General features: G+C 38.2%; 1 protein-coding gene and 1 long non-coding RNA gene across 6 annotated transcripts in view; one reads left to right on the top strand and one right to left on the bottom strand.

Moving 5' to 3' along the window:
* Window positions 1–1,155: 1,155 nt before the first annotated feature.
* Window positions 1,156–5,410, bottom strand: LOC309868965. Its single transcript, XR_014313908.1, has 5 exons — window positions 5,342–5,410; window positions 5,130–5,251; window positions 4,101–4,309; window positions 3,155–3,341; window positions 1,156–1,691 (listed from the first exon to the last, which is right to left on the bottom strand). It is a non-coding gene; the product is annotated as an uncharacterized lncRNA (long non-coding RNA).
* The window catches only part of TMPO (thymopoietin), a 29,051-nt gene continuing 17,092 nt past the window's right edge, over window positions 5,372–17,330 (top strand). For 4 of the 5 annotated variants that reach the window (XM_082739233.1, XM_082739232.1, XM_082739231.1 and 1 more), the window contains exons 1-3: window positions 5,379–6,356; window positions 13,043–13,169; window positions 16,805–16,963. In XM_082739233.1, coding sequence (XP_082595359.1) covers window positions 6,078–6,356; window positions 13,043–13,169; window positions 16,805–16,963 — 565 coding nt within the window. In that variant the 5' untranslated portion in view covers window positions 5,379–6,077. Of the gene's footprint in view, window positions 6,357–13,042; window positions 13,170–16,804; window positions 16,964–17,330 lie in introns of all 5 variants that reach the window. The other variant, XM_082739229.1, reaches the window with a different exon arrangement.

Below are 17,330 nucleotides of genomic sequence, written 5' to 3'. Positions count from 1 at the left end.
ATGTTGTACACCTGAAACTAATGTTAACATTGTGTCAACTATACTAAAAAAAAAAAAAACTTAAAAAAAAAGAATCAAATGAGATATACATAAAAACGTTATAAGGATATATATATATATATATATATATATATATATATATATGTCATCATTTACACTGCTGTAGCTTTAAAACTGTTACTTCACAGGTTCCAGCTTCTTTCCAAGTTTGGACATCTGTACTTTCCTAGAATAGCCCATTTGCTGACTTGCTATAACTCTGAAACAACTTGAAACCCAACACTTCATTTTAACTTCTACAACCAATATATAGGAATGATGTCAGGAAAGAGGCTCTGAAATATAGATCCATATTTGAATTCCCACTTAATAGATCTGTGATTTTGTTCTTTTCCTCTAAAAACTTTCCAGGTATTTATTCTTCCAGGTGGATTTATCCACTAGTACAGAATGCTCTGAGTATTTATTTCACCTGTTTAATAAACTAGCTTTCTCTTTTGAAATTATTTTTAATCAGTTACCGAAGATTGATGAGATGATAAAATGGAGGCTTTGGAAATATAAAACCGAAAGACTGAATTCTGATTGGTCAACTGATTTCCTAATTTCTCACACTAATTCCAAAAGAAAAGTAGTTAGGTTTATAAAAGCATGTGTTCATCATAGAAATTTTGATAAATACAGAAAAAATAAGAAAGAAAACAAAAATTACTTGTTCTCCACCATCTAACAAAATTACTACAAACACTTTGGTCTATATCTAGTCTTTTTTCTTTGTATATATTAAAATATATATATATATATCCATACACACTGTTTTTTACAGAACTGAGATCTTACTTCAATATGGCTCTCTTTTTGTTTTCTTATTTTTTACTTAATGCTGTATTGTGAAAACACTTTCATATTCTTAAAAAAAAAAGTCAAAAACATGACTTTTATGACCATGTAGTATTTGGTCATCTGCTTTTGTTTGAGGTGACACCTTTAAATTCACAACCAAGCTCTATGCAAAATGGAATAATGAAAAACAAAAAAGCCAGCTGTACGTTAATAACACTTAAAACTTCAAAAAGGAAAATGAAGGCAGTTATCCAAGTGATTTATGGGGGGAAAAAAGTTCAGAACAGTTTTCTGACAAAGTCATTGCACTGATTTATTTTTTTAAGCTGTGGCTTCACATAAGATTATCTTTCCACTGTCTCCCAAGGTTTTAGGTATCAATACTGCAACATTTTAAATAGTTAAAAAAAAAAAACCCTAATATCTGTTTCAACATAAAAGGTAATTTTTTAAAATTTTTATTTGTATGAATATAGCAAAATAAAATATTAAGTCTTTTTTTTTTTTTTTTCAATTAAGAAATTTCACAGGGCAGTAGAGCATGTGACCCTTGATCTCAGGGTCATGAATGAGTTCAAGTGCTATGTTGGGCATGGAACATACTTAAAACTTTAAAAAAAAAAAAAAGATCTAAGAAACTTCACAAGCATTGATTGAAGAATCAAGTCCTTGAGCAGGAGAGAAGGATGAGATCCAGAGTACAAGGGGTGGAGTTCTTTCTGATAGGAGTTCTCTTCCATTGAAACAAGAAAGATGCAAGAGCAAGTGATCACAGAAATGATCTTCTGAAGTTGAGGCATTCTCTGCAGATGGTCTCCAGTTTCTCAAGTATGATGCAAGTTCACAAGCTAAAAATGGGCATAGGTGGGGAGAAAAGGATGTAAAAGATTTGAGTAGAGAAGCCAAGGTATGAATGGTTAATCCAGCGAATGAATACTTTTGCCAGACAATATAAAGTGCTCCCATGAGGTCTGAGGTCATGAATTAAAACCAGTCAGGCCTGTCGTATGATTTTTCTATAGCAGTCTTTGCTACTTGGATGCAGCAACGAAATGGAAAAGTTTGTTTCAGTAGGGTTCAATCCAAACATGACTAAGTAAGAGTCTACCTTGAGGTTCCTCCAAGTAAGAAAGATAGAGACATTGGGGTAAGAGAGTTGAAAATGTCTGCAAAAGAGCAATTACAAGGATTAATCGAGGAACCTAAGCTGGGTAAGTTGGAAGTGTTTATGATGTCAGAAGCATAGTAATAGTTTTTTTTAAGTGTTGGGCTTAATAGAATGGAGGTGGTAATAGGTCAGTGACAGTATAATGAGTTGAGGTAAAAGGCTAGTGATTGACAACTATGATGCTTGAAATTGAGATTTAGAAGGCAAGACAGTTACTGATTGCAAGGTTCAAAGTTACCACTTGCAGTGGATGGATGATACGGAATAGAGGAACAAGTTGCTGGAGATGAAGAGATTAAAATTCTACAAGGCCATGTGCTGAGGGTGCCCAGCTAGCTCAATTGGAAGAACACGTGACTTTTGATCTCACAGGTCATGAGTTTGAGCTTCATGCTAGGTGTAGAGATTATTTAAACAAACTTTAAGGGGTACCTGGGTGGCTCAGTTGGTTAAGCGTCTGCCTTCAGTTCAGGTCATGATCCCAGGGTCCTGGGATGGAGCCCCGCATTGAGCCCCACATGGGGCTCCTTGCTTGGTGGAAGCCTGCTTCTCCTTCTCCCACTCCCCCTGCTTGTATTCCCTCTCCCTCACTGTGTCTCTCTCTGCCGGTGTCCCGTTGGCTATCTATAAGAATGTTAAATTCAGGAGCGCCTGGGTGGCTCAGTGGGTTAAACCTCTGGCTTTGGCTCAGGTCATGATCCCAGAGTTCTGGGATCAAGCCCCGCCTTGGGCTTTCTGCTCCATGGAGAGCCTGCTTCCTCACCTCTCTCTGCCTGCCTCTCTGCCTACTTGTCATCTCTGTCTGTCAAATAAAGAAATAAAAGCTTTAAAAAAAATGTTAAGTTCACAGAGATAGGGATGGCAAGAAAAGCGAGAGCAAGGAAAAACAGCCTATAATATCTGAGGGAGGGTGGTCAAAAGGTTGATACATGATAAAGATGTTAAAGGTGATTTAGCAAGATGATACAAACTTCAAACGTTTCTGAATAAAGAAAGAAGAGAAATAGTTTTGTAGTAGTAATCAGGAACAAAGAAGCCACCCAAATACTGTAGCCCAACCTCTTGGCCTTAAGGTACACGGAGTATGGGGAAAAAATAACTCCTACTTAAGAGCTCTACAGCAGAGTTAAAAGCAAAAATTACCTTCATCCCTAAAAATTAATAGTGCTAGGGATATAGCTGGGTGCATCTAGGACAATTGCAGGTCTGAATTTGTTAAGTCATGACTTAGTGGATGATGTAGAAAAGGCGATCTGTCTGATAGCTTATGACATCATCCATGTCTCCTGGGAAGCATAGAATCTGCAAGAAACCTTCCGTTGATAAGTGTCTAAGGATAAGAAAAAGAGAGGTAATTAATGAAAGGGAATGAAATGTTTTTGCTCAAGGAATATTTGTTTCAAGCATCTAGAATGCAGTTCTTTGTGAATTATATTATCTTTACTGTTGGTTGGCCTGTAAGGCATAGTACTTGTCTATTTATTTTAAAGATTTTATTTATTTGAGAGAGAGAAAGGGGGGGTGGGGAGAAGTAGAGGGAGAGGGACAAGCAGACCCCATGCTGAGCTCAGACCCCCCCAACATGGGGCTCGATCTCACAACCCTGAGATCATGGCCTGAACTATCAGAAGTTGGATGCCTAACAAATTGAGCCACCCAAGTGCCCCATACAGTATCTATTTAAAACAACTTGCAAAAACAAACACCTTGCAAACTCAACAGGTGACTGATTTCTTTTAGCTTGTGGTTAAAAAGTAGGACGAAGTATTATCTCCAAGGATTAAACAGCCTGGAAAATGGAAAAATATCTGGTGCAAGGACCCTATGAAAAAAGTCACTGCACTATCCTTAGGTAATTCTGTGACTTCATTACTGTATTCTACTGACATCAAATTTAGCTTCAATATTATCCTCAGGTATCAGTGATGCCTCCCTCCTAAGGATCCATTTCAAGGACCAAGCTCCTCAAGTATCCTCAGACCATAGGGCAGCTGTCAGAGCCAGGAGACCCTTCTATGCACCCAAAGTGGTCAGATCATATATAGCCCCGGTAACTCTGACCCTTTTCAGATACAGCAGCAAAACCTACCTCTTAAAAACTGTTAGTATAATCAGGCTGGAGCCAAATTCTTCAACTGCAAGTTAACAATTTAGCAGGATAATTTGCTAATCCAAATAGGGTAGACTAGACCCATCAACTGTGGTCTTGCCAAGATTATGCAGACTAGGACTATCCCACGTGCATTAATAACGTTTGTGGTGCAAAATCATGGTCCTTTGCCTCTCAGCTCAGTCACCCTATGAAGATAAAAGCAATTGCCTATGTGCCCAGGGAAGCTGTGGGGAGAAAAATGAGGTAACTTTCACAAGGCACCCTAAAAATGTACCCCAAAATTTGCTACTTAAAATGCAATTTTTAGCTAATTACGATTGCTGAAATAAATGGAATACTGAGAGTTCTAGAAAATAATTTAAATAAAAAATTGCCCCTAGGAAAAGATCCATCATTAAACACCATCTCCCCAATTTGAACAAAATATAATGACTTAACTCAGAGAACATTTTTAATGAAGGGCCTTCTAAAAAATTTCCTCAAACAACAATGCAGAAATCAGATAAACATTTTTTTTTTTAAATTAAGCAGCTTATAAAACAGCTTGGAGGTCAGAATTTGAGGGAAATGATTAAAGTACCCTAAATGCAAGGTTAGTTTCTTTTCTATCTTGGAGGAAAGCATCTTGGAACATGTACCTTCGTAAGAAACACAAATATTTGTCATCACTGGTATTTGTTTTCAGGAAGACATTTTAATCTTACGAAATTCCTGATACTTTTCAATTTGGATCAGTAATAAGGGCTTGATTAGGGTTCCCGGCCTGATTATAGGTCACCAGGCTCTGCTATGATTGAAATCTGGGTATGTACCATCTCAGTTATCTTATGTTGCCCATTAAGGCATTCCTAACTGTTTTGCTTCATCCTGTTTTAATATTTAACAGGTTTGATGAAGTTATGGTAAGATACTTATGGGTGTAAGAATCTAACCCAGAGATGCTCTCAACAAAAATGCAGTGAGCTGTGCCCCAGTGTTCAAAATGAAATTTGGAAACGTCCCGACCTGTAGGGGAAGAAACGAATGAAATATGTGACGATACAATTTTGTCACAGATACAGGAACATTTTAAAGTGCCCAGTCGTTGAGGTCTGGCTTTTCCCGAATTTCAGAAACAAAAGAAGCACCTGCAAGCAGAGAGGGGTTTTACTGCTTGCCCTCCCCTTTCCTCCCCCCAGGTAAACCAAATCAAGGAAGCGGAGTGCCGATGAGCACACCTAGCTCCTTTTGTTTCCCTTCGGGGCGAGCGTTTGGGGAAGGAAAGGTTGCGGTCATTCTTCGGTAAATCAGTGTCCTACGATTGGGAAAGGCCCAGTCCAGGGTCCTCGCAGCTGGCGTGAAAGTCGGCCCATTGGAAGGCGATCGACCCCAGAGAGAAAAGATCCTTCTCAAGCAGGGCGGGGGCGGGGGGGGGGGGGAGAAACCTCACACACATTAGTACGACTTGTCCCTTATCGGCGTCTTAAAGGAAGGGTGGAGAAAAGGGAAATAGAAACGGACCAGGCGCCCGGGCTCCCGCCCCAGCGGCTTTTAAACTGCGTTTCTACAACCTCTCGCACCGTGCAGCGGCTAATGGAACCCGCGCGAGGGGTCCTACCAATCACCGCCCGGCTTCCTCCCACCGCGGGCCAATGGCGGCGCGCGTTCTTGGGGCGTGGGTGAAACAGGCTGATCTCTCCTTGCTTGTGTAGTGTGTGGGCTGGGGTTGGTGGAGGCTCCTATCTTGGCCGCACTTGGTCCGCACTTGTGCTCGGGGGGGCTTTTGTGTCCGGCTTTGGCTTTGCTTTGTGTGTGCGAGTTTTTGCTTTGCTCCGCGGCGCTCCTCCCGGGCAAGAGTCGTAGGGCTCGGAGGCAGCAGCGCGGTCCCCCCCCCCCCACTCCCCGGGCAAAGAGCGAGCGCGCCGGCGTGAGCTGCGGGTGTGAGGTCTGCGGGGAAGGGGATTCGCCGCGGAGATGCCGGAGTTCCTGGAAGACCCCTCGGTCCTGACGAAAGAGAAGTTGAAGAGTGAGTTGGTCGCCAACAATGTGACGCTCCCGGTCGGGGAGCAGCGCAAAGACGTTTACGTGCAGCTCTATCTGCAGCACCTCACGGCGCGCAACCGGCCGCCGCTCGCCGCCGGCGCCAACAGCAAGGGGCCCCCGGACTTCTCCAGCGACGAGGAGCGCGAGCCCACCCCGGTCCTCGGCTCCGGGGCCGCCGTCTCAGGCCGCAGCCGGGCCGCCGTCGGCAGGGTAAGGACGCTCAGCCGGGGACCACAAAGGCGGGCGGTTGGCGGTTGTCGCCCCTACCCCCGCCTCCCCGCGCGCGCTCGCAGCCCTTCCTCCTTGGCGCCCCCTCTTGCCTCCTCCGCGGCGGGGCTGTCCCCGCGCGGGACCGAGAGGCCGGCCTGTGGGTCTGCGGACGCAGGATTCAGCTTGCAGCTCTGGAAGGGGAGGCCGCTGGAGGGAAGCGTCGCGAAGTTGGGGCCGCGGGACTAGCGGTTGTGTTGTGTGGAAGGTGTGAAGTCGGCGTTTGCTGTTCTGTGGCGCGCGGGTAGCCCCGTGTCCCTCGCCCGTCGGGAGTGGGTATTTCGGCGGGGACTTCCGTGCCCGATTCGAAAGCCCTTTGGGGAGGGTCAGCCTGAAACTGCAGTAGGTTACGTTCGAGCGTTTTCCCGCTTTATTAACTGAAATGACTAGTAACCGAGTCTCAGAGCGCTCCCTGGAGGGCAATTTGTGACATGCTAATTTCTAACCAAAATTTGAAATAAAGAAATTCCCGCCTTTTTATGGTTTTGCATATGGAGGGCTTTTTGAACCGTTTATGTTTTTCTCGTTAAGTGTTCCAGCAACAGGCTGTGTTTTGGCGGGGCAGTGTTGTTCTAAATTAAAATGAGCACTTAAAAATAACACCGTTAAGCGGTTATCTTAGGCGCCTAGAATATCTGGAAATTCTAGAGGGCTTGGGTTTTTGCTTCTCTTTTCTTTTTTTTTTTTAACTTTTTGGTAAATTTTGCATAAGAAAAGGAAAGATTTCGGAAGCCGGAGTTGCTCATTTCTTGACATTCTGATGTATCAGTGATTGCAATTTGGATTTTCTAATCCCGATTAAGTCTCAAATCGGTTTTACCAAATGCATAATCTGTTTGAGAATAATTTGGATTTTGTTCTGTGGGGTTTTATATGCTGTTTTGTTGGCGTGAACTGCGTACTTCTCAGATTTCAAATCATGACAGACCGTAGTTCAAATTGGTGATTGGATGTAATCAATCACGTTGCTTTGTAAGGCTTTGAATGTAGTTCATAGTTGTTGAGTTTGATAACTCAGAAGTGCTGCGTTCTTGAAAGTTGTGTTGTTTAGTTTTTAAGGAATCTGTGTGATGTGTTTTTCTGGACTACCAGGTGGAAATGAAAGAAAGATGTAATGTAGACTTAACTGAAAGTCTTAATCTGAGCTTAAGAGAAATTGAAAATCTTAATGTCTTAATTCAATGCCTGGCAACTGGGAGTGTCAAATATTTATTCATTGAATGAAAGACCAACTGCACCTTATTGCTTGGAAGGTCTTAGTGGATTTGAAGAAAGCCGGTTTACTTCTCCATAATAAAGAGAAATTTAAGAGATTCTTAAAGACAAAGCATATTGATTATCTGCTTTTTCCCAGGCCCCATGGAAAAAAATATTCAAATGATTTTAGTAAAAATTTTGGTGGAAATGAAATCTTTCCATTTAAATCAGCACACTAAAAAAAAAAAAAAATGTTCTTCCGTAGAACCCTATATTATATTCTGTGTACATGTATTATTCTTGAACCCTGGAAGTACTTGGTTGTGTTTATAATAGGATTGTTTGTTCTTAATTTGATTCGTTTTCAGCGGAAACCTCCAACTTGGTTTTGATGCTTTTCCTTCAAAAACTTTTAAAGAGTGTGTCCCAACTAATATAACATTGTATGTTAAGTATACTTCAGTTTAAAAAAAAGAAAAAGTATGTCACAATCTGCTCTGTGTTTTGGAGGTGTAAAAATTTGAGTTCAGTTATCCAGCATTTTTTAATTCCTACCAAGTGTTCATAACTACTGGAGATTGATTTCTGCAGACCCTACCCACTACCATAATTATATAATTCGTTGGATTTTTTTTGTATTCTAATTGATTGTGTTTGTTACACATTTCATCTCAAATTTCCCATGGTATCAGAGTTGGTCAGCACCACTCAAATAAGTTCTGGGTGAAAGGAATTAATATTTTAAGAGAATCTACAATCTCCAGTGACATGTTATGCCGTTTATATCTCATTTAATGTTTTAATCCATATAAAAAAACTATCTCCCAGCTATATATTCAAGTCTTATCTGCCTTGAGTTTTTTGTTGTTGTTGTTTTGTTTTTGTTTTTTTTTCTGCCTTGAGTTTTTAAAACTCAAATACCAGGTTCAGTGGTGTGCACAACTTGAGAAAGTAGTGGTAGTTGGGCGGTAGCATCACTTTCTGTTTTAAAGCATATTAAGTAAAAGTGACTTTAAATTGAATTTTTAAGTGGTAACTTTTGAGCATTTTATTTATTTATTTTTTAAAAGATTTTATTTATTTATTTGATAGAGAAAGATCATAAGCAGGCAGAGAGGCAGGCAGAGAGAGAGGAGGAAGCAGGCTCCCTAAGCAGAGAGCCCGATGCAGGACTCAATCCCAGCACCCTGAGATCATGACCCAAGCTGAAGGCAGAGGTTTAACCCACCGAGCCACCACCCAGGCACCCCAATTTTTAGCATTTTAAAACAAACCAAACATTACTGTGGCTTGGCCAAGGACTGAGGATATACCTTCTATTTAAACATAGGTTTATGAGGAGTATTTTTGATTGAAGGAGAAATTTTCCATTTAGCCGTGGCCACGGTCTTTTAGATTCATTTGGTGTGATATGACAAATATTTGCATGTTCAAATTTTTGGTTTTGGTTTTCAGTTTTCTTGTTTCTGAGCTTTTTATTTTATGCATCTTGATTATGCCAGTGTTTTTAGGTGTTGAAATTACCTAGATTGTTGACACAAAAATAAACAATCACAAAGTTGGCAATCTGCCTTATGTTCCAAGGTACAAAGCACAGGTATAGCTATTTGGAATCCAGTGGAGCATAGCATTCTTGAATGGTCTGATCTAGCGGATCATGAATTTTTAACAGGAAATATTTAAAGACATGGACTAGAACAGTAAAAAGTATGTTAGCGATGGAGAGTGTTACTTAAATCATAAATTGACTGCCATAGTCTTCAGTAAGGTGTTAAGTGTAGACTTTTGAATTAGAGTGTTCTAGAGTGGGGATTAAAATCCCAGGTCTGCCTCCTATTCGGATGACCTTGAACAATTAACATTATCTATCAAATGCTCAGTTTTCATTTGGAAAATAAGAATAATCTAGTAACTACTAGTAGCTACTTAATTGAGGTTTATTAAAGGTTGCATTTGTTAAGGTATCTAATGCTCAGTGGTTGATACCTATTACGTGTGATTTCTGAATTTTTTTGTGTGTGTTTTTTTTAGCTCCCGAGCAATACAATGTTACCATAATATTTTTTTCAGAATTGGATGAGGTAAATTTGTGAAAGTGATACAGGCCTAAAGTTTGTTCAAATGTTTCTATATTGCTGGAGTTAGCTGTGCCTCTTTGAACTTCAGTTTCCTCTCCTAAAACGGGGATGGATGTTAGTGTCTATCTCATAGGATTTTTAGGATTCTGTGTAAGTTAATACATGTAGGAAGCTATCCGGAACACAACTTGGTATATAGTAAGTGCTCAGTAGAATCTGTTTTATAATGATAATTATTGTTGTGCTTCATCTTGGCTACTAATGGTGGAAATTTAAAAATAAGAGTAGCTGGAAATGCCTGCTGGCTCAGTCAGTAGAGCATGCAACTCTTACTAATCTCGGGGTAGTGAATTTAAGCCCTGTGTTGGTCGTGGAGCCTGAAGTTTTAAAAAGTAATGAAATAAACAATAGCTCATAGGTGATATTATCAAAGAACTGTTGGATTTTTAAAGTTGAAAAAGACATTAGAGATCATCTGATAGTTGGGAAGAAACTGGAGAACAGTGCCTGGCATGTAGTAGGTACCTGGTATTTTTGACTGAATGAAACTAAGAGTGTGTGATTTACTCAAAGGAACAAAAACTCTGGATGCAGAAATCAGTACAAATAATGGCTCCTTCTTCCGGATTGAAACTGCTGGCTTGATAATTATGCATAAGATACTAACCTGTCTACCAGTTTGTAAATCCATTAAATTTGATATTTCATAAAAATAGCAATACAGGGGCGCCTGGGTGGCTCAGTGGGTTGGGCCTCTGCCTTTGGCTCAGATCATGATCAGGGTCCTGGGATCCGCCCTGCATTGGGCTCTCTGCTCAGTGGGGAGCCTGCTTCCCCCTCTCTCGCTGCCTGCCTCTCTGCCTATTTGTGATCTCTCTCTGTCAAATAAATAAATAAAATCTTTTTTCAAAAATAGCATTACATTTCTGGAACTTTTCTGCCTGAAAATTAAAGATAAAAATCAGGTAGCTTGTTAATTACCTCTTTATTTGACATACCTTATGCTAGTTTATTCCCCTCTGAAGATTTTGTACAGCTGTAGTCTTTCATTATGTTTTAAGAAAATAGAAGACTGTTGGATTCTGCTTTGATTTGATAAGGCTTTGTTATTTCCTTTTTTTTTAATATTATTAATTTTTATTTGTGTATGTGAGAGAGAGAGTGGGGGTGGGCAGAGGGAGAGAATCTGAAGCAGACAACCCACTGAGCTTGGAGCTGATACGGGGCTCTATCCCAAAACCCATGAGATCATGACCTGAGCTGAAATCAAGAGTCAGACACTTAACCCACTGAACCACCCAGGTGCCCCAAGCCTTTTGTTATTTCTTAATGAGAAATGGATTTTTAAAAATAAGTGACTTATTTCTCCCTCACTAGATGACACTTTGATTCACTCAGCAAAACATCTGTCAGATACCTACTCTTCTTTCAGGCAGTCTTTTTTTTTTTTTTTTTTTTTTTTTTAGATGCTTGGGATACAATATGAATATGACAGTGCATCTTCTTTCTGCTACCCTCTTAAATGTTGCATCCAAAACACCTGAGATACATGTTAAAATACAGATTCTCAGGCCCAAGGTTAGGACTCAGACTGGGGTAAAACTTTTTAAAATAGGGGCTAACTTTTCCAAAAGTTTTAAAGTTCTGATAATAAACCAAACTTGGGCACTATTGCTCAAGGAATTTACCATCTGGAGAAGATGAAGTATGTTTACAAGTAGTGGTGTGTGGTGAGTGCCAAAGGCAGAGATTTCTTGAAAACCTCAGGCTGTTGTAAGAAATTAAATTCTTGGATGTTTTCTTGATAATAAAATGTGAAAATTCTTAAGGTGGGAGGGATTATCTACCAGTAATCTGTATTTGATTGATTTTCTTTTATTTAAAGTATATATGTTGTTGTTGGTTTTTTTTAAGATTTTATTTATTTATTTGACAGAGATATCACAAGTAGGAGGAGAGTCAGGCAGAGAGAGAGAGAGGAGGAAGCAGGCGCCCCTAAAATATACATGTTTTATATATTTATATAAGGGAGCTTTTGTTCCCAACCTTCCCACAATTTTTGGAAAATTCAAGTAGGTCATCAACACAGGATTTGGTCTATTTGATATTTTAAAAAATCTTTAAAGAATTCAGGGCTATGATATATAGAGCTCTTAGACTCTCGTCAGCTATTTTGACATTAACGTGTAAGTTGCTTACAGATTTGAGCCTGATCCTATCAGTGCTATGTGTATTAAAGCCTTCTGAAGGTACCCTAACTTTCATAGCCATTTTTTAGTTATATAAAAGATTTCTCTTGGTAAGATTTCTCTTATTGGCAGTTATCTTTAAAAACTAATTTCTCATAATCTTGCTTTATATAAAATACTTCAAATTTGTATTTGGCTGATTTCCCCCCCCCCTCAGAATTATTAAAAGCAAACAGTCTGTGCAACTATTGTTTTTACCATTTTGTGTAAAATACTTCTAGGATTCAGTATTGACTCATTTGCCTTAAATATCAGTTTGCCTAAATTGACTTTGATATTTGTGACCATTATTTAAAAAGCCTTTTGTTTTGTTTTGTTTTTGTTCAGTTCTCTGAGGCTTTCTGGGGTTACTGAGGCATTTTGTAAGGCTGTCTGCCACAACCCTAGAAGGCGCCCATACTTCTGCTCTCTTCTCTTGGTTAGCCTTGGAAGTTTATGTAGTTTAGATAGTTCTTCCAGTACAGACTGCCATTGCTTAAGTTGAAATTTCTCTCAAAGCTTGTTCCATGTTCTTTCGCCTTTTCTAAGTAAAACAGCCACATAGAACTAAGTGTGGTGACAAAGCTGTGTCAGGAGGTGATAGCCATAAAGTTTGAATTCCTTCTTAGGTCAAAAACTGGGCACTAAAGTCACTGTATTTCAGTATTCATTTGGGCTTCTTAAATTCTGATATGCTTGTTTAAAAGAAATCATTTTTAAATATAACTAAGACATATCTTTATGGTAAAGTCTTACTTTCATAGAATAATTTAAACCTTGAAGGATTTTTAAAAGAGGTCAGTAGTTAATTGTATTTTTGGGTGAAAATGTTTAATCCCAGTCTGTTTACTCTTGAATTTTTTATGCCATCATCTCTTCTATAGATAGGTTAGCCAAAACTGACCATTTTAATAGTAATATTTTAAAAGTATGAGTTACTTATTATAATATCTTCAAATAACGAGTTGCTTTTAATTTAATTATATTGTTAAGGCCTGATAAAGCTATAAATCAACAGAGGGTATGTTTGCAGGTTTATCGTATACAGTCTTAATTATATAGTAGTATAGTAAAAAGAACATTTTTTTTAGACTCTGTGTAAATAATAACTGGACTTTCTTTACAGAAAGCCACAAAGAAAACTGATAGACCCAGACTAGAAGATAAAGATGATCTAGATGTAACAGAGCTCACTAATGAAGATCTTCTGGATCAGCTTGTGAAATATGGAGTGAATCCTGGTCCTATTGTTGGTAAGTTGGTAAAATTTCCTTTTCTGTGAGTGCCCCTACATTGTTTTCTTGTCTTGTCTAGCAGTTAAGAGTTTGGGTTCTAAGGAACAATGTGTCATTAATTATTTATGTGGTCAGGACACAAGTTCCTTGACTATAAATGAGGAAAATAAAATGTGAAAAATGAATTTAGATAATCTCCAAGATTATCTCTGTTGTTGAAATTGTTTCACATGGTGTTCATGTCACAAGTACCTGGTGAGACATAGGGATCTAACATGACAACTGAGGAAAATATGAGGTGACATAGTGGGCCAGGTTCATCCAAATCTGTAAATGGGTGACAGACTTATTAATATAACCCAAGTTAATCAATTCCTAGCATAGTACCCATTTTTAGTTAACATTAAAAGTACCGTTTTTAAAGTCTTGTTTTGATTAGAAATCAAGAGTGGTCCCTTAAAGAACAAACTTAAAAAAGAAGACTTGAAACTAAAAACAATGGATTTCTATCATTTGGTTACTACTGGTGATTTTTGCCTTAATTTTGGAGGGTCTTGACAGTAACCTCAAGATGAGAAATGTCTGTTTTGGTATTCTGAATTGTGTAAAATTATTATTATTATTTTTTTTAAGATTTGATTTTATTTTTTTGGCAGACAAGAGATCACAAGCAGGCAGAGAGGCAGGCAGAGAGAGGGGGGGAAGCAGGGTCCCTGCTGAGCAGAGAGCCCGATGCTGGGCTCGATCCCAGGATTCTGGGATCATGACCTGAGCAAAAGGCAGAGGCTTAACCCACTGAGCCACCCAGGTGCCCCTGAATTGTGTAAAATTTTAAACACTGGACTCAACCATAGGAAATTGAGGGTTGCTAGAGGAAAAGGGGGTGAGGGATGAGGTAACTGGGTAAGGGGCATTAAGGAGGGCACATAATGTAAAGAGCGCTGGGTATTATGTAAGATTGATGATCACAGACCTTTACCTCTGAAACTAATGATATGCTATATGCCAATTAATTTAAATTAAATTAAAAAAAATTTTTTTAAAGATTATTTATTTGACAGAGAGAAATATCACAAGTAGGCAGAGAGGCAGGCAGGTGCCAGAGGAGTGAAATTTTAACCCAGTCAGTCTGGAATTTCCTTGTCCACACTTGTGAGGTAATATGGATAAGACCACCTGCTCTGCCCCTTAAGGGGAAGGTGAACTTGCCTGAAACAATCTTTACTTTTGCTAGCAATCTTCCTGTTTCTGCCTTTAAAATTCTATTCAGTATAGTTCCCTGCAGCTCCTTTCTACTTGGAAGATGGGATGCTGCCCAATTTATGAATCATTGAATAAAGTCAATTAAGTCTTCAAATTTATTCAGTTGAGTTTTGTGTTTTAATAGTACACAGGTTTTTGTATCTTCATTTCTTTTGGGTCAATACCTAAGAGTAGGCTAGCTGGGTCTTGACATGCGTGTAAGTTTGCTTTTATAAGAAACCACCAAACTGACTGGAATATTTTGCATTCCCACTGACCATACATGAGCATTCTTGTTGTTCCCCATCTTTGCTAGCACTTGAGATTATAAGTAGTTTTTGTTTGAGTCATTCTGATTGGTGTGTAGTAGAATCTCTGCGTGGTGACTAGGTCTTTCCCTAATGAATAATGATGTTGAGCATATTTTCATGGGTTTATTTAAGGATCTTAATATTTTGCGTATTTTTCAATTGGGTGTGGTTTTCTTACTGAATTTTGAAAGTTTTTTTTAATATTGTGATTACTTGTTTTTAAAAATCTGATATATATCTTGGGATATATCAACACATATATGATATATCTTGGGAGATGCATTTTCTCTCAAGCTGTGCCTGGTTTTTTTCACTCTTTTAAATAACTTTTTTTTTTTTAAGATTTTATGTATTTATTTGACAGAGAGAGAGATCACAAGTAGGCAGAGAGGCAGGCAGTGAGAGAGGGGGAAGCAGGCTCCCTGTTGAGCCGAGAACCCAGTGCAGGGCTCCATCCCAGGACTCTGACTGAGATCATGACCTGAGCCAAAGGCAAAGGCTTAACCCACTGAGCCACCCAGGTGCCCCATATTAAATAAAATTTTTTAAAAATTTGAACACTGGCAATTTGGAGATTTGTTTTTGTTTTTATCTATAGGTGAAGTTGCAAACAAAAATTTAGAATGTTATCTTTCATTTTATTTAGCATAGTACTTCCAAATAGCTGGAAGTAAGCCTATGAATATAATTACCAATAGACATTTGGTGCACTTTTTAATTTTTCATTTAAAATTCCAAAAGGGAGATGCTACAAAAATGTGTATTATATATCAATGTATATAGTAAGTTACATGGTGGCATACCAGCTCTTCATTTTTTCTCAACCTTTTTGGGGTATAATTGACAAGTTACATATATTTAGTATGTATAACTTGATGTTTTTGTAGTATATATTGTGAAGTGATCACTGTGATCAAGCCAGTTAATATATCTATCACCTCACAGTTTTAGTTTGTGTATGGATGTGTGATGAGAGAGCACTTAAGGTCTACTTCTGCAGATTTGAAGTATATATAGGCCATTCTAGATATTAGATTTCCAGAACTTAATTCATCTTGCAGAAATTTTGTACCTTTTGACCAACATCCTCCAGTTCCCCCTCCATCTTAAAACTACTTATGTAACATTTTGAGATGTGTTGTTTCTAAAATATGTATATTTATCATCATTGTATTCATCTTATAGAAACCAGGGAGACATGCAGCTAGTGTAAAATAGAAAATAAAAGCTATTTTTGGTTTTAAATTGTCATTCATGCTGAAATGTGTTGATAATCCATTTTATTTTGCTATCTAATTGGTATGTAATTTCTGCTTGTGGCACACATTTTCCATAATAGGTTATTTTAATCTCAAAGTAGTTTTATCTAAAATGATGTAACGTCTTAAGTATATACAATTTTTTTTAAGATTTTATTTATTTGAGAGAGAGGGTACAAGTAGGGGTGGGGGGAAAAGGGCAGTGGGAGAGAGAGAAGCAGGCTTTCCACTGAGCAGGGAGCCTGATATGGGGCTCAGTCCCAGGACCCCAGGATCGGAACCCGAGCCAAAGGCAGACACCCAACCCACTGAGCGACCCAGGTTCCCTCAAAATTTATACAGTGTTATATGAAAATATATTCAACTAAAAAAGTTGTTTGTATGCCTTTTCTTTTCCCCTAACTGAGTGGCTCTTTTTAGGCATATTAAACTCTGAGAGTCATGGGATTTTAATCATAGTATTCAGAGGAATATGGTTTATAAAAGTGATTTTTTTTCTACAAGGCAAATACTATTACATAGTACTGGGGAAAAATATACAGAGTCCAAGACGTTTCAGTCAAAAATACTTGGTCATACATGGCTCTTTAGTAGGTGATCTATAGTAAGATTTATATCAATCTACTATGTATTTCATGTTACTAAAAGAAACATTGTTGTAATCATGTATTAAAATCTCAGAAAAACACCTATTTTAGAAAAGAATCCTTTATATAGTTTTTAAAGCACTTACATGTAGGAAAGGAAAGAGTGAATATAACATTTTAATGTTGCTAAAGACAGTGAGTAGGATCTTAAACAAGACAATACAAATGCTAAACCAAGTTCTGCCTTAATACAGGAACAACCAGGAAACTGTATGAGAAAAAACTGTTGAAACTGAGGGAACAGGGAACAGAGTCAAGATCATCTACTCCTCTGCCAGCAATTTCTTCATCAGCAGAAAATACAAGACAGAATGGAAGTAATGACTCTGACAGATACAGTGACAATGAAGAAGGTAAAATTTTAAATGATGTTAGTCAAATATATATAATTTTTTTCAGACTCATAAGGTACAGTAACCATGAAGAAGATAAAATTTTAAATATTACCAAGTTACATGTAACTTTTGTTCATATCATCAGTAATCCTCTAAGTAATTTCATTTGAGTACCTTTTGAGAATTCTAAGAAACAGAAATGTACAAATGTCTGATTTTTTTTGGTCACCTAAAATTGCCAGGTACCTTTTTTATTCAAATTTCATTTTTCTAAAAGACTAAAGTATTAAAAATAAAGATTAAGTTCCCCCACTTACCCTTTCCAAGTAGTATCAACACAGAAGCAACCACCGTAATTTGTTGCTAATCTTTCCAATCCATTTTT

The sequence above is a fragment of the Mustela nivalis genome (genome assembly GCF_964662115.1).
Source record: "Mustela nivalis genome assembly, chromosome: 7".
NCBI classification, from domain to species: Eukaryota; Metazoa; Chordata; class Mammalia; order Carnivora; family Mustelidae; genus Mustela; species Mustela nivalis.
This window is presented reverse-complemented; position numbering and strand designations above follow the sequence as displayed.